A 26292-nucleotide genomic window follows, 5' to 3' on the forward strand; every position below is an offset into this window, starting at 1 on the left:
TTTCCCAGTGTTTGCTGTGTCAAATATACTTTGGTTTAAAGGCAGAAGAGATTTGTCCAAGTGCCAAAGGTGCGCAACTACAAATCAGAAAAATCAAGCCACATTTTTGGCTTCTTATAGGTCCTTACTGGATATAAGGGACAAATGCAAGGCAAGGCACAGAGTTACTCGAGTTTTCTTTGTGCAGTTTTCAAATGCACACAAAGCTTGTTAGAAATTTCAAAGCAGATAATGACTCAATAAAGACTCCAGAGCAAGAATGCAGCTAACTTCATAGGAAGAAGTGCCACTCATGCAGGTACCCAGCCCAAGCCTCATGGCTGGAACAGAGCAGCTCTCCCTGCAGGTGACAAAACAGCGCTGGCCTGGGGCTGGCCGTGCCCTGGTAGGTGTGGGCTTGGTTTGAAATGCCTCTTGTAAACAGTTATCAGAGGAAAGGCTCCTTCTCCCAGCACTGACAGAGCCTGGCCCTGCCTGAGCTGTGTTAGGGGCTCCTCACTGCCACGGGAGCCAGCAGCCGATAATCCCTTCACAGCCTCCAACACAACATTGCGCTCATCCCGTCACTCACACCTGCACTCACACAGGGCCCTGTCTCTGTCTCTGCCTCATTTCTGCCACCTTTACTGAGCTAATCAAGATTTCTCATGTGTACAGGGCTCACACATGCTTTAAAGAGCACCTGCTTCCTCTAGCAAGCCTGCACTCTCTTCCCAAGCTCTAATATTCCCCTTTCACTTGAACAAGCTGGTTTGAATGCAGTTTAACCGTTCAAAGCTGAAGCCCCCACGGCCACCAACAGGCAAGCAGACCTCCCACTTAGTTTTCCTGCCACACTGCAGGAAAGAGACCTTCTCCTTCACTAGGACTGGGTGGATATCTGTACACAGCCAGCTTGGGGTCAGGTGTGCAGCACATTGGGGGATCTTTGGCAGAGGCCGAGCAGAGCCTTGTCAAGCCTTACTGAGCTTTGCTGAGCCGAGCCTTGCCAAGCCGTGCTTTATTGAAACATGAATATATATCTACGTATATATATACACAAATACATGTGCCCATAGAGACTATTAAATCTCTGTCCCTGGAGAACACCCAAAAGAAAGGTTCTGAGCCACACACCAAGGTCATTGGGCCCTGTTCTGGCACTAGACTGATGACACACACATTTAACGGTCGCCTCCCACACGTACCACCGAGAAACTGAGTCCCTATCATGAACTGGAGGAAGCACAGGGAAACTGTGCTGGGCAATGAGACGCGTCCATCCCCATGCCAGCGGGTTTACACCAACATAAACCAAGCTGAGCCTTGCTGAGCCAAACCCAGCCTTGCCAAGCCATGGAAGCAGCAGGGAGATTAAGGGATCGATGTGTTTGTGCAGGCATAGGCACGCTCACAGCAGCGGCACAGGGACTAGAAGGGTCTCCAGAAAGGCTGCTCTGCCAAAGCTGACAAGCTCGAACACTGCAGCTTCACAGGCCAGCAGAGCCCCCGAAGAACCATTACTGCAAAAAGACAAGTGTCTTGCTTTTCCATCTGCCAGCCTGGGCACAGGCAGATCATGTTACATATGGCACCAGGGGGAAGAGAAACAGAATATGAATAATTCTCAATTCAGCGAAAGGAGTGTGAGCTGTGCAGCTGCTGCAGTGCAAGCAAGCCCTAACAGCACTAGCTATTGCTTTGGGTCAAGAGATCACACCGTTTCAGCCTGCTTCCTGGCTGGTGCTTCATTCCGGCTGCTTTCCTCTCCCTTTCGTGCCTGCCTGCAGGAACAGCTAGCTCTCTGGAAGAAATCCAAACACCAGGAGGAGGGGTTATGTGTGCCTGAGGGAGGTGACAACACAAGGCAGGTCACTGCTTAGTATAAAAGCATTCAAGCAGGGTCAACACCTACTAAAAATAAATACGCAAATACACACCCACTACACAGGAGAAGGATTTCCTCAGATGGGACAGCCAGGAGCTCAGGCGTGCTTGAGGTTCCTTGAATCTGCATCTCTGGGAAACTGGCAGCTCTTACAGCCGAACCAGACAGAGTTGTGCTTCCAGCGGCTGGGAGATGACAAGTCATCCTCCTTCCAGGCAAGGTGGCAGTAGCACCCGTGCTGTTAGGGACCAAACTGTCACTCCCTCCCCATCCCACAGCCAGCCTGGGAACTCTGGTTCTTTTCTGCTCCCCAAATCTAAGTATCCAACATCAGACAGCCAAGGCAAAGCCACTACCGCAGGCTGGTCAATCTTCTTATGCAAATGAACTCAGGGTAATTGGGACAGTTACAATGAATCCCTGACAATGTTTGCCTTTGTGGACACCACTGGTAAATATAGACTGAGCTGCTTTCTAAGGATGGGGGGTGAGGGGACAGCTGCACTGAGGGACAGCAGCTCAGCTTCTTCGAGGGACGATAAGGAAGCAAGCACTGTTTAAACCCAAGGATGCTCTCAGAAGTGTGGAGCTGGTGGGCAAGGAAGGAGGCAGATGCTACAAATAAAAGCTGTTGGCTGGAAGTCTCAAAAATATTCAGGGAAGCACAGCCACTGTGGCAGGTCCGTGGAGCTGTGCCCCACATTATAACCTTCATTCCACAGACAGAAAACTTCCACAGCATTCATCTGGCTAAGGATCTCAGCCCACCGGATTCAGACACACAAGCAGAGCTCCCACCAGAGCCAAGACTGGACACAGCACAAACACCCACCCAGAGCAATTGCAGCTGGTCCCAGCACAGTGACTGGCTCCAGCTCCGCCGCTCCCGTGCTGACAGCTTTGCCTCTTGGTTATCTCAGCACGCTTCAGCCCCATGAATCTCATATATATGCTCTGCCTTTGTTGTAGCCCTCCAGGGCCCATACAGCAGCCATGGAAGAAACCTAAACAAAAAGCAATCGCCCCCTGAAATCCTGTCATGCAAACAAGACTCTTCCCACCCATCGCTACAAGGACTGAATGGAGAGGGACTGAACACCCCCCGCCCACCCCTGCCTGGTGGTCTTTTTGTCTCCTGACCTTCCCCACACAAACACAAGCCCACAACAATCAAACAGGCAACATAATGCACCAGCGCCGGCTTTCCCAGCCCTTCAAGGCAAGCTGGGGAGGGGAGGGGGAGAGCTGGGGAGAGCTGAAAGGATTTGGGGATGAAGAACAGACAGGATGGGCAAGGAAACTCCAAGCAGCGTTTTAATTTCTACTTGCACAGGCCCGTGAGCCAGGATAAAACCAGTTTTAATGAAAGAAACAGAAGAAATTTTATATCAAATGGCTTAAAGTGACATGGGAATAGCAGCCAGTGGAATTTTCATATTAAAAAAAAGAAAATCCAACAATAATTCTAAACCCTGTGAACATCTTTTAACATCCCCTCCAAGAAGCCCACAATATTGAGCCCTTTGCTGTGTACTTTGCTGGTTTTACTTGGCTATCTTTGAGATTTAAAGTCTGAGACGGATTAGATAGAAAGGTTTTCCTTTAGACTGGGAGAAGAGAGAAGATTTTTTAAAAATTTTTTTTTGGCACCAGCTGTAGCTGTAGACACCATTAATACACACAGAAACCCCCTGGTGTGGCAGCTTCAAAGCACAGAAAGCTTCTGCCAATCTGTCCTACCTATGGAAAAAGTCTTCACTTGTGCTATTGAAAGCAAGGCCCCGGATTGTGCTCGTAATGTAACCAATACTCTTTGGTTTCTGCAGGACATATATCACCTTTGGGAAAGAGCAACAGGATGTCCAAGGACTCATTAGGAGTAGATCAGGACACCAAAAGAGGTAAAGGGGAAATCCTACCTTCTGAAATGCCAAGGGATTCGCCCCTGCTCCCTGTGCACATAAAGAAAAAACACAGACTCTATACAAAAGAAAAAAAACCCAAACAAACTAAAAACCATACATAATCTCTCAGGGCCTGGATCCAGTGAGCTTAGCAGAGCCCTCGGCTATGTGTCAGGGCACTGGAAATATATACTAAGTACCTTTACAAGGAAAGGAAGCCATGCTTTTGCCAAAAGCTAAGATCTGTGTCCCATGAAAATCCTGGCAGCTGAGGCTGTAGCAGAAGCCAAAGCTACAGGAAAGCACTTGTGTGATGTACAGACACATTAGCCACCTAGGGAGCATGACACAGTAAGAAATGACATCTCAACTCCTACTGCCAACATTCCCCACGATGCTGTTATCATTATCCACATCCTTGATTAAAGTACCGCGATCGCACAGGGAAAGCCACCTGATGAGCTGGGTATGAAATCACCTCCATGGGATGGTGCAGCTGATGCAGAAAGTCTTGACAAAGGCTGCGTGCAGCAGCTGAGTGCAGGAGGCCTCTCCCAAACCAGCACATGGTCTATCAGGCCACATCTGGCCAGCTGGCCTCGCTGAGGCACGGAGCTGTGACGGGCCCTTGCCTGTGTCCTGACGTGAACTGGAGTAACTGGAAGAGCAGCAGTGCTGAGCCCACACACAATTGGCAAACTTCCCACAGCAAGGATACTGTCTTCTGTCAATCCACTCCAGCCTTAATCCTCCATGGAAAGAGCCCATGAGCACCATGCTAAGAGGCAATCTTTCAAGACAGACGCTAACAATTAACAATAGTGAAGATGAGTGAGGAATGAGGAAGGGACAGATGGAGAACAGATATAACGAGGCTCTGCTCATCACACTGAGCAACTCTGAGGAGCTGGACAGGAGATATGCAGGCAAGACTTTTAGCCTTGCTCAGCCCTGCAGTAAAGTACTGCACATGAGCATGCATGGGAGAGCAAACCTGTTGCACTCCCAGAGACACAGGGAGGCCAGTGCCACAGTCGCTCACTGCTTGTTCTCTCTAGAAAGGAAAAATATGTGGCCCAGCTGTGAAGGTGCTTTGGGCTCAGCAGTATTTCTGTCCCATGCAGGACTGGCACAAACCTGCCACTGGTCTGAAGATTTTCACCCTGAATACTTTCCCAGTGTGAAAGGGAAACTAGAGTTTTGACTCGGCTCATTCAACAGACAATTATTTCAGCAGGAGGTGTCACCCACACCCCTAGCCACCCCACAATGGTACTTCACCCTGGTTCTATTCCTGCTGCCCACCCAGCAAATCTGTTTCTTTTGGTCCCCTCTCAGAAATGTACCAAAGTGCAGTCATTCCCTCAGGCTGCAGAACAGAGACACTATCCAGTCTAACCCTGACATATATTCCTACGAGATCAGATCCATCAGAGATGGGTGCAGTACCCACAGAGCTGGACATTACAGTAAGGATAGACTTTCCACAGCCAAACTCTGCTGTGTTGAAATCATCAGCATTTAGAGATGCTGTGGCCAAGGAAGACGCTGGCAAGTAATTTTTTCCCTGACATGAAAGATGCTAGCTGTTAGCAAGGCTTGGATCCAGCACTTCACCTTAGAAAAAATTGAGACAAACCATAAGAGCCTCAGGGGAAAAGATCATTTGAGCCTGGCTGTTCCTTTCTCCTTGGCACAACTTTATGGTGCATATCACAATATCCTCCCTACATATTTGCTGCTGCCCTTTCATCACTTATGCAGGCCTGGGCTGAGGAGCTGAAGTATTTGTCTCACAGAGCTAAGGGGAAAAGCAAGAAGTGCCCTCAGTAGCTGAGAAATCATCACAACCTCATGTGCCTGAAAAACAAAGTTTATGACACAAATGCCCTACCATGGAAAGGGTGCATATTGTGTAAGCTACCTTTACTAAAACCCTCAGCAGAAGAAATGGGGTATTTTTATGTCTGCATGCTTAAAGGAACACTGTAAAATGAAAATCTGAAATCAGTAATGAAAGTAGTGTGGGGCCCAAAGGAAGCAAATGAGGCCCCTTCGGAGGGGCCAGGATTTCATCCTGTGTTTAAAACCCCACAGTGGCATATCTGTACTTATTTTAATGACCCACCAAATCCTTTTAGTCCTCTACATCCCTCCATGAAAGCCTAATAATGAAGAATTATCTACTAAAACTTGGCTTTTCCTGAAAAATAGTATCTGGACAGATCTCCAAAGACATATATTTGTGAACACAGTGAATTTGGCCTGCAGTGTTTTGTTTTCAGATATCATTGCATTTCACATTTTCACAGCTTCCTTGGAACAACATTTGAAACAGAAAAAGTGTAAGCATTACTCACAGACAAAAGAATAGCCAACCCTCTGAAACCACAGGGCCTCTCCATTTGTATTGCTTTTGTAACAAATATAGCCCGAGCCACAGAATTCCAAGTAAGAGATCCTCAGGCAACTTAAAAATTCAAGCTAACCATTGCCATGCAACATTAAATGCATTCATTTCTATGAGCATCAAATTCCAGCTATTAATGGATCAGTCATCCTCTGCAGCTTCCCATTTACATATCCAGCCTGCAAGCTGCTGGGCGGCCAGCGGACACGAAATACATGAATACATTAAAATTGAAAAATGAAACTAACATCCGTCATAATTCAACTTAATGATCACATTCTCTTTACGAGCAGCAGCAGAGTCCACGGCTGACAACCACGCATCCCGCAAAGGCACCCCAGATGCAGTGAAGCACTGAACTCTCTACTTAAAGGTTGTGACTATATCACAATGTTCACAACAGAATCACATTCAGGCCCTGGGCAAAGAGCGAATTCCTTGGAGGTACATTTTCCCAAGGCGCTAAAACCAGTCCTATTGTACTAAATTCAAAGCCCTGATCCTCACTATGGAAGACAGTTTATGTGAATGTACGTTAAAACCCTGGAACAATTTCTCAGCCCTTTTGCCAAGCCAGGCAGTAATACTACTTTTAATGTAACAGCACTTTTGATCGTGTAACAGCTAGAATCGTGCTGGTACATCCTTTATTCCTCCTGGAACAGAGCCATGCTGATATCACACCTACAATTCACTCTTTTTGTGCACAGATATCTAGAAACAGATGTAAGGGAGAGCTTCTCAGCAGCATATGTACCCCTTCTGTATCTCAGGGAGGTGAATGACTCTCCAGTGCCCAATCCAGTGCCAATTACAGCTACAGCAAGAAGAAAATCTTCTATTTTAAGCTTGTTGAAGAGGTAACTGGGTACTGCAAGCAGAAGGAAAGTCTTTTATAAACTGGTTCTCCTTTTTCTCAACTGGGCACCATGCAGGTAGACAGCAGCTTGAGGAAAGAGGGGCAATCCCACGATGAAACGGATTCCATTCATTTTTTAGGTCTGTAGCAGCCTCTCCACCACTGTAACAGGATATGATCACTGTTCTCTTTATTCCATGTTCCCAACTGCGAAACTAAATGAACAGATAATGGAGAACAAGCTTTGAAGCCCTTGAAGAGGAAGAGCTATTGCACTGCTGAATGAGGCCAGTTCCCTACAGCCCACAGCCACTGCAGTGATACAAGAAAAACCCCAAGGTGCAGAAAAATCGGGCCCTGAAGGAAACTAAAAAGCTCTTAGAAAAGATGAAAGAAACTGAACATGGAAAGTTAATACTGCTTTGAACATTTACTGAGCAAAAATCCTTCTGAAAAGTGACAGAACTGCAGTTAGCAGTCAGGGGGTTCTGGTCTGGCATCCAGGCTGTTACGCAAGACCCACACCTCCCAAAAGATCAGGCTGTAGGGCTTACTCAGACACATCTCACAGGCATCAGCTACAGCAGTTTTTCAGAAATGAAGAGCAGAAACTCTTAGTTGACCAGTGGAGAAGCAGCAAGCACCACTTGTTTATTCACAGGTCTTGCTACTCCAACTTGTTGCTTGCATCAGATGTCACAGTGATAAGTACCTGTTCAAGAAACAAAACAGTAGCAACAGCAAAACCATCCCCCCTACAGCTAATCTAATTAAGACTCGGGATAAAGTTGTAGAGGTTAATCAGATCTGAGCCGCTGGGTCTCTCTCTGCTGCTGCTTAGTGACATATCTGGCGAGCAACACCGGTGAGACGAAGGCCAGGCAGAAACTCCAAAGATGTATCTATCGCCAGGAGTCGAGTGCTGCTCCTCTGCTGCATCAGGCAGAAAAGAGCAACGCCTTGCAGGGCAGGACTGCGCGTCCCTTCATACCACAGCATCACACTGGACTTTGCTAGACTCCTCTGTTAAATTGTTCCTCCTTCTTGGTAAATTCTTCAATCCAAGGACAGTGCTTGATGCTGTTTTTCAGTTTTATCAAAGGAAGTAAGATTCATAAGCCCCAAAATGAGAACTTTTGCCCTTCCTGTTGGAAGTTTTATCCTTCCTTTAAGGACAAGGAGGTTTATAGCAATCAGCCATGAAATTTGTCAGGAGAAAAACTACATTTTATAGTTTGGACTTGAAACATAGAACATTTCAGATTAAAAATAGCTCCGTTTTTCGCTGTCTGCCAGATCTGGGAGGAAGGTGAAAATCCACAGGGACTTGATTCAATGCGTGAAAAGGCAGAATTCTATAGCAGCAAGTATGCAGACACTTATTTTAGGTCAAATAATAGCTCTGCAATAATATGCAGCTTAGCAGAGAAAACCAAAGTTCAGGATAGACCCTTGCTAGCTGGTAGTCTGGTACTGAGTCCTCCGACAATTCAAGCGCATCCATCAGAAAGAGAAGAGTCAAAAATTATAGATAAATACATAAATATTTTGTAAAAAGCTAATCACATCACCGTTTTTCTGCCTTTGAGATAGTTTCTCTTTCCAATTCCAAATACCCGCCCCTGTATCAGCAATCATGACAAATATCCTACCAAGATAGGAGACTCTGTCTGTGTGACCCAGGTGTGGACACAGACCTGACCGTGACAAAACCTTCCCCCAACAGCAGGTAACTCCAGATCAGGCTCCCTCATTCCACAGCCACGTAGCGGGGCAGCAAAGGGTCCTGGTACAATATTCAACCTTCCTCCTCTCCCTTCTCAAGATGGGGAGAGGACAGGCCACGCACTGCTTGCAGCTTTCTGAGGGACTGGAGCTCAAGCCTGTGCAACTCAAACATAGCAAACATTTGCACAGTTGCTGCAGAGCACCCTCTGTTCTGCAAAAGGGCCAGCTCTGCTCTTTAGGGTGATGAGTTATCAATCAGAAAAAAACAGCAAAGCAGCATCTTGTGTGCCAGTGAGCAAAGGCTCTATGCAAAGCTCTGCCACCTGCTAAACTGAGCGACCTTAGCAAAGGGGAACAAGAATCAGCAGACACAGCCTTGACTCTAAGAATACAGGCAGCTGGCCATCCAGTATTAAGGGCTACTGAGAAATGCAGGAGCAATGGGATGGGAAGGGTTACTTTAGTAATTCGATTAAGCAGGAAGAACGGCCGGTCACTCCCTCCCTCCAAGCCGGTGTAGGATGTCAGAGGCTGGATCATCTGTGCAGTGTCGGTAAGTGTCTTGTCATTGGCAATGAACACAACACCAGGGCACTCAGAGACACCCCTCCTCTGATGTCACCATCACAGCCGGCACACGCAGAGCACGCTCACCGCAGGAGGCAGGTCCTGAGCAGGGCTGACTCGCTAATATCAGAAAAACACCTTGGTGTTCCACCAGGAAAGAGCTCATTCAGCGATCAGTGACCTCGGAAGGACTGCAGCATTTCATTGAAGGAACTTCTTCAGCTGAGGTTGGGTGTGTGTAATTCAGGCTGGTTTAGTCTACAGGAAACCATCCAATGCAGCTTTATGTCAAACCTTCACCCACACACCAGCTACATAATTAATAAGGATGAAAGAGAACATTATCCCAAGCTGGTATTCAGATCCTCAGTGATCAGTAAAGCTTGTTGTAGTCTCTTTGGCCTCAGAAGTCAGCTAAAGGAACACACTTCACACATCATACTGCGTGTTTGGTCATTAAATACAGGCTTAGAAGCTCATAAAGTCACTGTTGCTTGCAAGTGTGAAGTAATTTTTTGCATGAACTAGTTTGTTTTGCACCAGGCCCAAAAGTTAATTAGTTTTCACAGTTTTATTACTCTACATGGTCAAATAACAGCCTGGAGCTTCCAGTCAGCTGGAGCCGCATAAGGTCCAGAAAATTCTCGCTGTGCTTTCCAGGACTGTTTACTAGGGCCATAAATCATCACTTTTTATAATACTGATCCTTCCTCTGCCAAGAGGCAAGCATGGCTACGTCTCGTTGGCTGTAGGCTGTCATCAACAAGCACTTCTGCTACAATTGTACATCACAAAGAAGTATGTTACACAAAGCAGGGTCTCCATCATCTCTGGTACCCAATTGTGAAGGATTTCAGAGGCAAACATGCTTCTGCAGGGAACACTGCCCCTGAAGAAGTGCATGAGACCAGAGGTTTGATAAGAGTCACAAGCAGTTTTGCCTCCAGCAGCCTCATTCATTTTTTCCTCATGCAACTCAGGAAACTCCAGAGTAGAGGCTACTTACTGAGTACATCAGGTATCAAAGAGCACAAAGAACAGTTCCAAGGGGCAAGATTGATCTTGCTTGTTTAACATTTTCGTACATCGTTACTCTTCTCACCAGCAGCACAGGGTCACTGCAGACAGCTGTTTCTAAGCAACAGGAACATATACTAAGAATACATACATTCTCTGTGTCTTGCTCGTGCTGGGAGTTTAGTTGAAACTTTAGCTTAGTTTTAGTTGAAAGAATTCCAGGTCCAAGTAAGACTCCTGTGCCTTCTCTTCATGATTCTCTAGCACAGAGAACAACCCCACGCTACATGCACTGATAATTAGTCGCTGCTAATTGAGGTCACTTCCAGAGAATCTACAATTCTTTACTGCCTCGTGCTTTTTAAATAAGGAAGAGAAGTTCCTACTGGGAAGTTCTGGGTTGGTCCCAGAGCAGCTGATGAGAGCACAACAGCAGCCCTTGCACAAGACGCCCAACATAACACTACGACAGCCCAAAACAGAAGTGAATCTCCAGGTTCCTCTGCTCCAACACAGCATCTGAAAGAAATGCTTTACAGGCTTACAACAAGTTGGATGGTCAGATCTCATGAAGTCCTTTGGATGGTCTTTTCCCCAAGCAACAGAAAGTAAAGCCAACTTTTCCAGTGGAAATGACTGTTGGAGAAGTACTGTTAGCCAGCTGGAATCTGTCCAGGGCAGAGAAGATCAGGACAAATGTGATCACAAACATTCAGGACTTTGACCACACATTTCACCAAGATGTATCGTCTCTGGTGACAGAATACCCCCAGCATCACCACAAGCAGCTGAATCAAGGGAATGCCAGCACTCAGGAGATTAGGAGAAGAGAGGGAAAGAAGTGACTGTCCTAAGTGCTACAGCTTGAAGAGGCAAACGCTGCAAGGTTTGAATCACATAAAAATCCAGAGCATTCTGAGGTGAGCTTTCCTTAGCTGTCTGTATTGTACAACAGTGCAGGAAAACAGCCCACTACCTGAACCCCATCAACTTTGTCTCACGCTGCGTTAGTACCAAGTTGATTTCAGACCAACGCCTTGTACAATGCCTACTGAGGAGGCAGAAAGAGATCACAGCTTCCTTGGCTGCTGTCAAACTCAAACACACCCACTGCTGCATTTAATTTGCAAATGTGTCCCAGTACATTTGCACTGATGGCAAATAACTGAAGACAACAGGAACGTCATGCTTCCTACCACAGAGGAGAAACACTTGCTTTCCAGGTGTGGTGAAAGTAACTTCAAAAGCCCTTTAAATGTTACAGACATAAGTGATGATGGTGTAGAAAAGCACCTCCAAACTGCTTACACTCGCTAAGCAGCTGGTTTGTTCCTCTGGAGACAGGATGATCTCTTCCCCTTTTCTGTCGTAACAGAGCACACAGCCACAGAGCACAATGCACCAGCGGATTTGCAGAACAGCATCAATCTGCTCTGTTTACGGCTTCTTTCCTCCTTTCTTTTTAAACATGCAGGCTTAAATGTTCTTATTGCTTCAGTGACTTTCTATGTGCAAAACAGGATTTGAGAACAATAAATTAGCAAGGATCTATGTGCCTAAAAACCATCTCGCACATTCAGCTGAACTGGCAGAGCGCACGCTACCAAGGGCTCTCAGTGCAGCTGGGATCAGGAGGCAGCAGAGACAGCCTGAACGCAGCTTGCCATCCCGCTTGGGCTCCGCGCTCTAATGTGCAGGTTTCCAGGCAGCTCAGCCACGGAAGGTACACAAATGTGTAATGAGTAGGAAGCCTCCTGAGGCGTTTACAAATCTAGAGACATCAAGCTGCCAGTAACTCACGAGCTGTGTAAGACTGACTCAGCCTCCATGTGCTTTTCAGTGTGTTTGTTATGAATCCTTGAAACATTTCAGGAGATGCCTCCTTCCAGCAGCACAAGCTTAACAGTGCTGTGTTTGCTACACTGCTGATGTCTGGTTCCTGTTGATGGCTTCTACTCCCAACTTTTTGCAGGAGGCAAAGCAAACAGTCTGTGCACAGGCTGGTGGGATTGGAGAGAGGAGTATCCAAATAGCCGGGGAAAGGGGGAATGGGGTAATGGGTCACAAACCTTTCACACTGCAGAGGAGGTATAAATACAATCGCAGAGACCCATGCCCTGGGTCTGGCTGGTGTTTGATTTACAGAGGTATTAGAAGATTAAGGAGGAAATTGGAGACTTTTTGCTCTTCATCCTGCAAGAAGCAGGAAGATCATTAATGACCTCCAGGTAGCTTTTTCATGCTGAGCCATCACTCCAGGGTATCGTGGCTAAAAGCCAAATCTGGGTATAAGCCTTGAAGTGCTGGGAGACTGCCATCCACTGTAACAGCACTGGGGACAGATACAGGCTAATCCAGGCATGGTAAAAGACATTACCCTGCAGAAGGAATAATCTCTCAGGTATCTATTTGTTGCTTGATGCCTCAGTTTCTCCCCTTGACTAAAGGAAGGATAAATTCCCCTCCCCTCTTTCCTGGGGGCTGCTGTGTTCCGAAAAGCCTCTGGCAGAAGGCAAAGGGCTGATAATCCAGACAGAATCAGCAAACCAATCTTCTTCAACAAAAACAGATCCTGTCTTACCAACCCATTCTTCCCTTCAAGTCTGTCCCCAGGGCAATGAATTTGAAGGGACTCTGGGTTTTTTTTTCCCCACCCCACAACCCAAAGTGGAGGAGTCAAAGGGTAATGCTGCATGACAAAGGTCAGCCCAGTTTGGGGAGGGAGGAGAAAGGGAAGCATTGTGACCACAGCCAGCAGCTCCCTTCCACCACAACCACCACTTGAGAAATGTAAAGTGATGGCGTTGCTCAGGAAAAAAGAGCCCTGCCTAAATCCCAGGGCTTTATCATTCACAAAAGCCCAGCCCCTCGAGTCATTAATCGTGTGCTCCGTGGCAGTGTGCCTCAAAGAGCAGCAGATGACACAAGCCCAGCTGCCATTGCTGCCCCTCCTCAAGGTAGCGGGGCAGAGGCAGGTGCACTCCCAGTGCCCTCTGCTTGAGACTAATCTATTCTCCCTCCTTGTCCTCTGCCTTTCATCTCCTGCAGCAGCCCAAGCTGACAACTGTAAATGAGATTAGACTTGAAGGCGTGGGGCAGATGCAGAATCCCCTCTGTGCATTGCCAAGAGACCCTTGTAGATTTTAAAGTGTCTTTCCCCTTTACAATGCACAGCTTGGTGGAAGGGGAGAAGGGGGCTATTTCTTGTCACGCTCACAGAAGTGTCTAATATAGCAGACAAGGCAGACCCTGGTTTTAGGGCTGGATGCTAATCTGCTACCACCAGGGACAGTTTCACCACCAGCACCTCCAATCCTCTAGTTCACATTAGGAGATGAAGTAACAAGTCTATGGCTATTTCCTGATTCCAGTTCCTGCAACCTCCTCTTCGCAGCATCCCTCCACTTCAATGCAGACATATGTCCTGACAAACCTGATCTAAAATGGCAGTGATAGCCCAAATATCAGGCAAGGACTTGAAGGTCACATACAACCTTGTGCTCAACCCCTGCCTATACTACTGCTCTCACTGCCATCGTTTCCTATTCCTCATTTTGCAGTTTCTGCTCCTCCCACTCCCAGTGACCCACACAAACCAGTGGTAAAACACAAGCAATTTGTCAGAGAAAGTGGGAAAATCTCCAGGCACAAACCACTGTCAAGAGTTCAGAGAGACCTGCCTGGCAGGGTTTTTTAGCCACAGCCAGCAGGCGTCCGCCAGCAGCAACAGTCAGGGAAACTTTTCAAAGCCAAGTGTGATGTTTAGTTCAACAGTACCCCAGTAAACAAGCTGGAATTTCTTTTACAGTGTGGGAAATAGCTCAACCTGTCTGTGCTAAAGGCTATCCAGAGAAAACGGACACAGCTAACATAAAACATCATTGAGTTCAGAATAATTCCCTTTCTCAGCTACCACCACCCGTGGCCATAGCTGGCCTGATTGTATGGGTTGTTTTGCAATTTCAGTCATGCAGGAACCAGCCTGGATTTAAGAATGCTGCAAAGTCAGTATTTTTTAATGTTTTATGAGACCATGGCAGAGCAGGTTCAGCTGCACCCACTGCTGGTAGTGTCAGCAACTGAACTCTTGCTGGCAAGTGCATGTCTGGTCCAGGATATCTACAGCCTTTTTTCTGAGCTCAAGTTTTCCATTAGCTGCCTACACAGACCTTGGCATCTCTCTGCATTCCCCATAAACTCTGTTCATCTGTTACCATCACACCCACATACAAGTCTCAGGAAGGAATTCAGGATTTCTGAAGCAGCTGCAACAAAAACACAGCCTGGATTGACAAGCAATAGGATCAAGGTGCTGAGCTAGTAAGGGGGGGTCTTTTGGGGGAGTTTTATGTGTGTCTATTTAAAACAAGTTTGTTGTCATGACTACAAACCAGGGTATGGGTGAGAAGAAGTGAGAACTCTGAGATGAGGGCTGATAATGTTAATTCACCCTTGAAATCTCAACAGCCATGGAGATGAGGAAACAGGGATGAGAGGAGCTTTTGGCATCTAACAAAGCTAAAAGCCACCTTCAGAAGGCAGGTCTGTCAACAAACATCATCCTCCTAGACAGCCTCTTTCACCAGCACAGCCAAGGGCTGAATAATACCAATTAGCTGCAGTCATCTCTAAAGCAGGGGCACTGGGGCCATGGAGGCAAAGAAGGGCACCCAGGGCCCTAGAAAGGACACAGCAAAGCAGGAACAGCCCCTCCAGAGACTCATCTGCAGACTCACTGTCTGACCATCAGACAACTTGGGTTCAACAAGGACAGGGAGATGTTCTCATGTCTGTGTGCAAGGCAATTAACGAGGGATCTTACTAGCACAGTGAAGTGTGTAACTCTCAGAACCTACTCCTGGGATTGTCGCATTTTTAACTTTACCAGAAGATTAACAAAAAAAACCCTTTCTTTTGGCCAGTGAAGAACAAATGAAGAAAAGCCCAAGTGATTGCGGAGGGCTGGAAAAAGGCAATGCCTCACTCTGCTCAGAGCTTGGATTCCACACGGAGAGCATGGAGTGTTCAGTGGCGGCGCAGGCTCTGCAGAAGGCAGCAGATGCAGAGCTAATGTGTGTGTGGGTGGAGGGTGTTTATGAGCACAATAAATAAATGTATGAATCTCTATAAAAGTTCCCATATAAAAGTGAGTTAGGGCTGCCCAAGGGCCAGGGTCTCGTAATAAAAACCGCATCTCGTAAGCACAGTATGAAGCAGCAGCTGTACTGTAGCTGCAGCACTGAACAGCCACGTGTCTGCCTGCTCCCAAAGTCTTGGGTGAAGTGCTGACCACACTAAATGCAGGAGGAATCTTGGTGCTCACTTCAGTGTACTCTGGATTTTGCCCTGGGAACGGTTTCTTCGATGCTCAAAGCCTACCAAGCAGATCTGGATCTGCTTTTTTGCCAAATTTCAGTTATTTTAATTCTTAAAAATAAGTGATCTGCAACTGGCTGGAGATACTGACTTGAGTCACTGACAGTTCTCTGTGTGAATGATTAGAGCTGGATCAAATAAAATTAAAAAATTCCTCCGGAAAGCATTGTCTGTCACTCTTCTCCCTCAAAATAAACAAGGAAAAAAGCACTGCTTTATAGCCGAGCAGCAATTTTCATTAGAAGTCTTGAATTTTTAATTTAAGATGTTGGGGAAGTCATAAAAAAACCAAACCCTTTAATTTTGTATACCTAAATAGAAACCTGCTTCTTTGTCAGTAAACCTAAATAAAAGTAGTTTTTAAATTATCTCCCCACAGGAAAGAAAAAAAATAAAAAGGCATTAATAATAATTTATTTTCCTCCCCAAAGGCAAGGGGGGAAGTGCTGACCCCTCCCTACCCTGTTTGCTGCCATAGTCCATCACTGCAGAAACAAGAGACTTGCAGACTCCCAGTCTGTGAATTCCCAACTGCTCCAACACTTTCTCCAGAGCCTCCTCTTGCTGTGCTGCGCTCCGGGGACAGTGAGCACACAGACCCATGTGTCTCGGCTGAGAGGGTGGCTATCAAACTGCAGTCGCAGCCCATGTGCCACAGAGGCACAGGGGACGTGAATCTTTGGCCACCCATTTCTACTCTAAGTACCCACAAGGCCAGGTTGTATCTCCCAGGGAGAGCTGCAACTTTTCTGAGCTTAAACACATAGGCCTTCTCTAGTTATTAAGACTGTCCTCATGTTTCACATGGTTGCCAATCAGAGCTACATAAAACGCTCCCTTCTCCTACCAGCACAGAGCCGCTGGGAATAGCAACCTTGTTCCATGACAAACAGCATCTTGCAATTCACTGCAGGGCTAATTGCATCGCATGGCTGATATAACGTTTGAGGAAGACGTCAGCTCCTCAGCTTCGCCCACAGGCAACAAGGACGTTATTGATTTATTCAGGACTTACAACTAGTTGTCACAGGTCACATTCTTTTTGATAATAAAGCCCTACAGACAAGGCTTAAGTTTCAGCTGCAGCCCTAATTGAAACATAGCTAATTATTGAAGGTCTGCTTTTACAGTCCATTCCCTTGTTACTGGGGTAATGTTCTGTAAATCCAACAGTCAAATCCTCCCCTCCCTTAAAAAGAAAAAAAAGAAGGAAAAAAACACCATCTACTATTCAAGCGAGTCCAGTGGGAAATTACAGATTCCTCTCATTGAGCCCAAGGTAGCTACCAGCCAAGAGTCCCATCCCACAAGGACTCAATGACTTCAAAGGATGCTTGTAGAATCAGGCACCAAATTAAGGCCAACATTTGAGACAGGAGAGAATTCAAAGTAGCCGAAACCAACATTCAGCCCAGATCACAAGCAATTTAATTTGCACCCACCTTTTGAGAGGCAGCATGCCCTACGAGCCCCAGCAAATGCAAGTACACCACACAATTTAGGTGTGATCAACAATTACAGTAATCTAATTCCCAGCTGCCAGCTTGTTTGACTGTACAACAACAAATGTACTGCGATCCAGACACATGGATTGGCACTCAGTCATGGCTAAGCAGGTATAAAGGAACACTCATCGGAACAGGCAGCCTGTTAGTAGCTGAATGATAACGGGACCTCCAGGGTACCAAGGACATCTTTTCACAGAGACTGCACCACAGCTTTCGGCTTTGCAGTTCAGCCAGAAGCAGAAGCAAGATTATCGCCTCATAAAGCAGGGACGAAATCCCATCTGAACTTTAGTATTGCCAGGACGATGCTAGCATCCCAGTAAGCTCCCTTACAGAAGGTGACATTTACACGCACACACAGCAGCACCAAAGTTTATGACATCAAGAGACTGCTAGAGTTCAGAAGCAAGTCAACCCTAGGAAAATCCTTCAGTTTATAGCTGCTTCACATTTCAACCTGGCAGATGGAAGGAATACCACAAAGCAAACATGTCAGTTAAAGCAGCTAAAAGCATAATTTACAAACTAGAATCCACAACCCAAATTCTCAGTAGCTATAACTCAGAGCTCCGCAGAGCTGTGTTGACTTCAGCCAGCTACAGATCTGACCAGGGCATTTACCTGATAAAACCACAGTCCTTGGTACAGAAGCAGATATTTTGCTCATTCTGTGCAAGTTTAAATCAGCAGGTCCTCTCTGGGAGGATGTAACCCTGCAGAAGTCAGTTGAGCAGCTGGGGAGCCATTTCAAAGAATACAGCGCTGGTTTTACAGGTCCTAGTTCACCTGCCTCACAGAGCAGAAGATCTTTTAATCCACAAAGCAAGGACAGTGCAACTGGCAGCAAACAGAGCACCTGCTGCAGCACCTGGGCTCAGCCCCTGTGCTGGGAGGGATGGCCAGGCTGGGCCCACTTCTGTCCCTGGCTGCTCTGAAGAGGAATTGAGAGAAAGGCCCAAAGCAGCAGGGACAATTGTGACTTGCATGCCAGCATCCTGCAAACGGGGAGCACAGAGCACATTAGTCCTAGGCTGTATTTTAAATGAAAGAAAAAGCATATTACAGAGGAAATTAATTGGAGGTTAGACTCTTTGCTCACAAGACAGACACAATATATCAGTTGTTCACATACCTGATCAAATAGGACTTTCCAGTGCTGAGAGGCAATGCATAAGGGAAGAAAAAGAAGAAAAAGAAGGTATAAGAGCAACGACATTAACATAGAGTAAACTGTAGAAGTATATTCTAACAGAGAAATAACCAAATGATTTAGTGCCATTTCCAACATCCTTCTTCATCCCAGAATCACCTACCCTTCCGGGGGAGGAGGAAGGGGGAATCTACCAACCACAGGGAGGACAGTTTTCATTTACAAATCCAAATTAGGATGAATTCAGAACATTCATGTGTTAATTCTGTTTTCTCCCGCTTTGTCTACTTGCAGGCAAGCAAGGAATAAAAGGTTTTTTTACTCACAGGGATCAAGAAAGCTTGGTGTGTATTGAGGGGAGGGAGGAGTTAGCAATGGTTTCTCAGATCACTTTCTGAGGTCTTGTGGCCCAACACTGACCCACAGACCACTGTGTCTGGTTCTCAGAACCTTGTCTGCTGCCTGCTCCCAACTCTGGCAGGGTCCTTGGTAACCCATCAGTTCTTCGAGCCTCACATGTCCACATCTGAAAAACAGGTAATTCCTCTTGCACAGGTGGGAGGGTGAAAGGCCAGAGAGAGCCCATTACAAGGATTTGGCCCACAACTTTTGTTCCGGCAGATCTGCCTTAAAAGCCCTGTATAGGAGGAAGCTCCACTTCAACACAGAGACCATGTGAACACAAGTTCTTGTCACTCGGGAACAGAAAAAACAGGCTGGTGAGTGGCTCCAGCTTATTATTTGTAGAAAAAACAATATCAAGTCACCTCCCTGCCCCATGGAGCAGAGGAAATTCCTAATGAAGTGTTCCAGTCTCTCATATCTCCTGGACCAGCTGAGAAGAGAGCAACTTCCATGGGGCAAGAGTGGGGTAACCGCTGGCTTGGCATCTCCAGAAAAAACCTGCACATTTCCAGCTCTCCTATCTGAAGTGCTGTTCAGCACAACACTTTGTTTCTGCCTCATTCATCTTCCCAGAAACATAAAATGTGAAAAATAACAAATATCAGACTCATAGAAGCAAATCTCCACGCTGTTATATGCAGAGCTCTGGTGAGAGTCTTATCTAGTCCTGGAGAAACATTTGCTTTCACATGGTAGGCAGATTTAAAGCAGAATTGACTGAAGAGACAGTGGGATTATCAGGCCACTGAATCCCATTTAATAAGTTAAGTTGTTGGCTCCCCTGCTCCCCATGTCTCTATCCATTTATAAACTCCCATTTATCATCATAAATCAATCCAGCACTTTGAACAGAACATTCTGGGACTGCCTGAATCCCGGCTTTGTGGAACGCTGCTCCAAGGACTGCAATGACATCAGAGCTGAGCTGTTATATACTGTCAAGCCTGTGACAGCCAGACCTTCACTACGTAATATTTTTGTGGTTAATAACACATAAAAAACTGACCCTGCGTCAGTGCTTGCTCACCAAGCCAGAGAGGTTACATCAAGCTTTCGAATGTAATAATAACAACAACAGAAAATCAACCCCAGTTAGGTCTCAGGGGGCACGCTCCCAGCACAGAGCAGTTTGAATTTTCAGAGATGATGCTCTGTAGCCTGCTTGTTTCAGCAGGAAATCTTGGCGGGGAGAAGGAGAGCATTTACACCGCTTCCTGCTCTTCCGACTTGCAGATGATACATGATACCTCAGGCTTCTGTCATATCATCTATTGCCAGGTCTCAGTAGCTTCCCATAACCAATGCAACTGCGGGCTCTAGCTCTGTTTTGTTGATTGCAGAAAACAAGGTACCAGAGTCAAATAACAATGCAGATCCCAGTGTAAGTAACGGCAAGACACTGCGAGCTGGATCAGACTCACGCTGTCCTACCTCAAGGTCAAGCAGCAAGTCAGCAGCAGAACTAGGATGACAATCTAGATTTCACTAAGGTTCATGGTCTCCCTCCTGTCTCAGAAGCCCAATCCTGCCAGACACTCAGCACCTCAGCATCTCCTGGGAGGATCCCTGGCAGGATTTAATTGCTAATGGCTGCATTTGTGTAGAGGCTGGAGTAACTCCGGGGGACCAAAGTGTATCACAACAGGAACTCTTTCTCACAGACCATCCAGATAAGCACAATTTGTCAGGGAAGAAAAAAGGTCATAGTCTGAGACAAGCAAGCACTAGTATTTGGGAACCTAGACTGTGAAACCTGGAGCACCACCCTTTCCAAGTGAAAGCCACACATGCCCTTGGGTCAGGCACGGGGACTGTCCGGCAGCGTTATAACCGAGGTCAAACTGCATCACACGTTCCCTCCTGACAGTGCGGTGCTCAGGGATACAGCCCGGCGAATGCAGCTCTACCGGGCAACTGCGCTTCCTCGGCTTCCCTCTGGGGGGAAACTCCGACAACAGCCGAATTCTGGAGGATTCAAAAGGAAGGGCTGGGGGATGAGCGGCAGCACTGCCCCTAAGCAACCCCAAGCGGGCTCCTCCAGCAGTGTAATAAAAGTAGACGGAAAAGGGATGTGCCATTGCTGGAGGCTTAATTCACAAGTGTCCCCTTCATGCCGGTTCACGACCCAAGGCAGAGCACACTTCGGAAGGACATTTAGTATCACTGCTTCATCCTCCCATAGGCAGGAACAGACCTTGCGCTTACCTCTGCAGACTGAGTGCTTTGCACAGCCCTCATCCCAGCAGAGTTTGCTGGGAAGCGGAGCTGTGAGCAAACCTGTGATGCACCAGGAACACAGGATCTGCTCACGTTCGCTCCCTCCCAAACAGGTGCACAGCGAGCTCCTGCCTCCGGGGCCAGCAGATGCAGAACGACCGCCTCAGCTCTGCAGGCTTTGCTGCTCAGTGTGGCAGGACCAGGCTCAAACACGCAGAACCACTAGCGTCCTTCTAGGCAGTGGCAGAGACTCGGTGCCAAGTTATCCCACTCTCAGGTGCAATCAGAGCTCAGAGGGTGGAGAGAAGCTATCAGGCCTGCCGAGCCGGGCAAAAAACTTCCTCGGCTGTTTGCTTCTCGGGGGCTGGAAGAGGGAACGTGCTCCCGAGAGCTGGAGCATTTCACATCTGTCGCCTCCAGAGTGTCTGGAACTCTGGAAAAGCTCTCTGTACCCAGGAAGCCCCTCAATCCAAGGCGTCAGTCCCTCTGCAGCCTCTGGAGCCGCCTCTGCTCCGCCAGCCGCAGCCTGCTCGGAGCCAGCATCTCCCGGCGGCGCGGCTGCGGGCACCGAGCGGACCGGCAGCATGCCCGGCTGGGGCGGGGAGAAGAAGGGAGCTGCGGCTCCGGGGAGACACAGCCCGGCGGCTGCCGGAGCCCGCAGACAGTGAGGGGCGCGCAGAGCGGCGGGGACGGCGGCTTTCCCTCACCCCAGAGGGTCATCGGCCCCATTCCTCCCCCCAGCCCGGACTTTATCTATAAATAGCTTGAGCTGATTAACCCGGCCCGGGGGAAAGGGAGGAACACACGGAGCAAAGGAAACTTACATCCTCCGCGGCCATAGGTAGGACATCCTCGGAGTCCAGCACCTCGATTTCTTCCGCCTCTGAGCTGGCAGCCACAGCAGGGGAAGAGCTGGCGTGAGGCTCCGGCAGCCTGTCTCCCATGCTTGGAAACGGTCCCCCTCCAGCTCCCGCCCCCCCCCCCCCCCTTTCTCCCCAGATCCTTAAAGAAATTAAACCTAGCTGCTGCTTGGCAAACTTTCAAGCGCAGCCGAGCCTGCCTTCATGACTCCCGCAGCCAGGAGGGGAGGGAATCCTCCATCCAGGGAACATCCAATTAGCGCGGGCAGCGCTGGCGGGCGGCATCCCGGCGGCCGGCTCCGGCCGGGGCAGGTGACCCCTCCCCGGCCCGGCCAGCTCCCTCCTCCCGCCCCCGCAGCCCCCAGCCCGGGGCACGGCCGGCGCCCCCCCCGAGCCATGCCGGCCCGGGATGGGGGGGCGGCCTGCCCTGCCCTCCCCTTCCCGGTGCGGGGGAGCTGCACGTCCTCGGAGGCTCTGGGAGGCAGAGCCCGGAGCTGCAGCACGACCGAGGATGCGGGCTGGGCGGTGACGGGGGAGGGTGGGAGCCCCGGGTCGCCCCTGCCCGGGCACCGCCTCCCCCCGGAGCGACCCGCCGAGGTGCGGTCGGTACCGGGCAGGTCTCAGCTCGTTCTTTCTGCCCTCATCGAGCCCGCCCGCAGGTACCGGCCGTGGGGGTCCCCTCGTTCTCAGTCTCGCTGAGCAAGTGCGGGCAGGTGGCAAGACGTGCCGGGGGATTTGGGCTTTCTGAAGCCAACTTCTCCGTCCTGGAGAGTCTCACAATTCAGGGCCGGTGTGGGGTTTTAAATTCTTTACCATAATTATTTGTTCCTATATGTCAAGATGGGTATCTTAACCATCTGGAGCATGGATTAGGAACTTGAGGAATGCCTTGACTGAAGGCAAAAATCCAACAGTTTTAGCTTCTTCCAATCAAGTACAGAAATAGCAGGTTGGCAAGGGGGAAGGGCAGGCAGAGCCAAGCTGATCCACACGGTGCCACTGTCTCTGCTTCAGCGACAGTCAGAGCCAGACAGAGCCCAGAGTCAGAGCAGAGACGGGCCAGTGCCATGGGCCACGTCTTCTTGACCCAAGAGCTCCAGTACCAGATCAGACAAACCTCAGCCACAACGACAGAGCCAAAGTAGAAGTCCCCCTTTTCCCCTACAAATTTGTTTTAGGAAAACAACCAACCAGAAACAGCCAAATAAAACCAGACAGAATACCTCTGAACAGGAATGGGATCTTCCTTCCATCAGTAGCAGAGCATGCACCACACTCTCATCCACAGCTGTCATGAACTCCATACTGCATATTATTTTTGATCTGGATCAAATTTCTCCCACACAGTGATGGGAAACCACACAGCCCATGCTCTTAGCCACTGGGTCCTAGCTCCTTAGTTACTAAAAGATTTTTCCGTAGGAAAAGTGCCAAGTTCTTTCCATGTACCCACATGAGCTACAGCCACCAGAGAACAGCAAGCTTCCACATCTCAGAGTCCAGCATGGCTGGCACTAATCTAAGGTCAGGGCCGAGGGTTAAAATATCATCCCACACAGGTGAGCAAGGTCAAGTAAAGGGAATGATCTCTGTCACCTGATCTGATCCCTTGGCAAAACCAGTAGGAGACCTCAGTCCTGCAAATGATCTGTATTTTGGGAACAAATGAAAGAGTTAAGATGATAACCTTATCCTGTAGTACTGCCCAGACGCCCCATCTTGAACAAACACTAGAAAGAAATTATCTTCTTCAAGGAGTGCTACAGTAAAAAACTTCCCTCCATTGATGGTTCTGAGCCCAGCTGATCACAATCCTAGCCAAAAGATATTTTTTGAAGAAATATCCCTTCTGGTATTTTGAAGATTTTAGCTAAACGTTTAAAGCAAGTGCAAGAAGACAAACCAGGACCTTTGGCCATGAAGAGCAGAACTGTTCTACTTCAGGATTCAGATGGGAAAATTATAACAAAGTAAAAGGTTTTCAGGGCTCTCCAGTGCAACTGATGGACAACAGAGGTTCTCTCCCCTCAATGAGCAAACTGTCATCATCAGCTAAACAGAGCAGACCTTCTTCAGGTTTAACGGTGATTCCTTGAGCACAACATCCACTTCTTGCTCATCTAGAGCCTGCCCAGCCTGCTCCCCAAAGCGTAAGAACAGGCTACCCAATCCAGCACTTTTGAGAAGCACTAACCCACTTTACTCATACGACACCACTCCTGCCAAAATAGGCACTAAACAGCTATTATAAAAACAATCTCCTTTTGATTAAAAAACTAAATCTCATCAAAACTTCAAAACAGATGGATAAAGAAAATATGCTATGCCAACAGAAAGAAACAGCAATCACTTAAAGATGTCTGTAGGAAGGGAAGCGAGTTTTTAAAGAGAGAATAAATGAGCTGAATTTCAGGGGTAACAGGTTCCACACAGTTGGGGACCGCCGTGTCTAAAGCTCTGTATGGCCTCTGATTCCAGATGCTAGTGGGAAAATACTAACAATGAAATCTAACATTAATGCAATAGACAACAGAGAGAACCCCCAAAACCTTACTTTAACACCAAACTCCCACTGAACTGGAAAACCACTGCAAAATTATAAGCTCATTTTTTTCTTCTCTGAGGAATGTTTTTCACTGGTGGTAATGATAGTTTTTTTTCAGGGAAATATCTCTGCACATTGCACATATGAGCTAGTGCTGTGCTATAATTGTCACAGAAAGGAAATTAACAGTATTCTAATGAGGAGTTTTGTTACAGACAAATTATCATCTTCCAAGTCCGTGAGAGCCTCTTAATTTAGACTGTCATTTCTCCCCACTGCATCCCCTGGTGACTCTACCTTGGAAAACAGTAATTGCTACAGAAACTAGGGAACTGTGGGTCACCGCAGAGCAGATGCAGCCAGAACACAGAAGGGCTTCAGAAGAAATTTAGAAAGAACTTGAGATGATAAGCCCCAATTCATTTTCCCATTCAGTCATGCAGGCAACCTTTTATATTCCTAATACTGCAAACAAAATGTAGATATACATCCTTCCTGCATTGGAAGTGGCTAAAAAGGTCAGCTCATGAATATGCAGTAAAAAGCCCTCAAAGTAGGGACCCAGCCAACATCTGTTCGCTAAGCCTCCTGGAGCAAATCGAAACAGTTCGTTCATGGATCCTTTTTCCACCTAAAGTATCCCCAAAGGGCTTTTACAAAACTGCCCAGCTCTCACAATTGGAACTAAATGGAGCAACCTACCCAGCCGGCCAGCCCTGAAAGGAAACTTGTGGAGCAAAATGCAGTATTTTGGAGCAGAAGCCAAAAAAAACCTGTTCAAACACAACCCTAGCAAGAAGTTTGATACCACATACAGACCAATCAGATTAGCCCCTTCAGACTCATGAAAATGGCAAAAAATTTCTAAGGACCACAGATGGTATGAGATTGGGGTTTAAACTGTGTCCAAAAGGTGACAGTGGCAAAGGGCTCTTTTACTATCAATGATACTTGCTCACTTTTTAGGATCAATATGAATTAGACGATATGTGCTGTCTTTTGGTTTCTCCCTGATTCATGGATATTTTCCCTTCTAAAGAGAAGGAATAGTGGGAAAAAATAAGGTCTAATCTCTTCTCTGATTTCTAACCTGTGTTGAAAGACTGTGCTCTTGACCCTCCCTATTCTCCATGTTGTACTTAAAACTTTGTCAAGTCCAGCACTGAAAACGTAGACTCTAGTCTTTCCACCTGCTGCTCTCTTCTGCCCCAGTAGCTGTTATTAGTTGCAGCTGATTCTAATTGTCTTTTCGGTTATAGCTGGGGAAATAATGAAATTTGATATTAACTCTTTTTTGGGGTGATTGTCTGAAGAGGGAACTCTCCTATCAGGTCAACCATATGGTATTCAAGATGTGTCTCTGCTCCTTTTTAACTGCCACTTGATGGGATCACAGCACACATTGGTAGGTTCATTCCCAGTCAAAAGAACTGTTTGAATTTGAGACCAAATAGTAACTCAAGGTTAATTTCTGACATAAAATCAAATCGCGCTTACAATGAATCCGGGGCTGGCCAGTCTTGAGACAGGAGGTCAAAGGTGAGGGCTGAAGGATGCATCTCCAAGGAAGATGAACCAAGATCTTAGTCGTCTCAGCGACTTTGCACCATGGCCGGGCGGTCCCCACATCAGACTGGACACAAGAGGGAATGGAATCTGGTTTTGGAAAATACAATGAAAGAAATTGTCAGGAAAGTGACCAGACCAGAGGAAAGAAACAAATCACTGTTGGGTGTGAGGGAGCAGAGAGCTGACTGGGCTGCTACTCCTTCTCACCGACCAGCACCCAACAGCCAGAGCTCGATTTTTGGACTTTCTTAATGTGAAAAGTAGAATACTTTCTCTCAGTGTGCCTATAACCCTCACAGGATCCCGGGGG

General features: G+C 47.4%; 1 protein-coding gene across 2 annotated transcripts in view; it reads right to left on the bottom strand.

The window, feature by feature from the left end:
• RHBDL3 (rhomboid like 3) overlaps positions 1–21952 on the bottom strand; it is a gene marked incomplete at both ends in the record, with an annotated part of 49003 nt that extends 27051 nt beyond the window's left edge. The window contains 3 exons of one of the 2 annotated variants that reach the window (XM_080356594.1): positions 1700–1783; positions 18369–18392; positions 21833–21952. In XM_080356594.1, coding sequence (XP_080212720.1) covers positions 1700–1783; positions 18369–18392; positions 21833–21952 — 228 coding nt within the window. The remainder of the gene's footprint in view (positions 1–1699; positions 1784–18368; positions 18393–21832) is intronic. The other variant, XM_080356595.1, reaches the window with a different exon arrangement.
• Between the last annotated feature and the right edge of the window lie 4340 nt (positions 21953–26292).

This window comes from Nesoenas mayeri (assembly GCF_963082525.1).
Source record: "Nesoenas mayeri genome assembly, chromosome: 19".
Lineage (NCBI taxonomy): Eukaryota > Metazoa > Chordata > Aves > Columbiformes > Columbidae > Nesoenas > Nesoenas mayeri.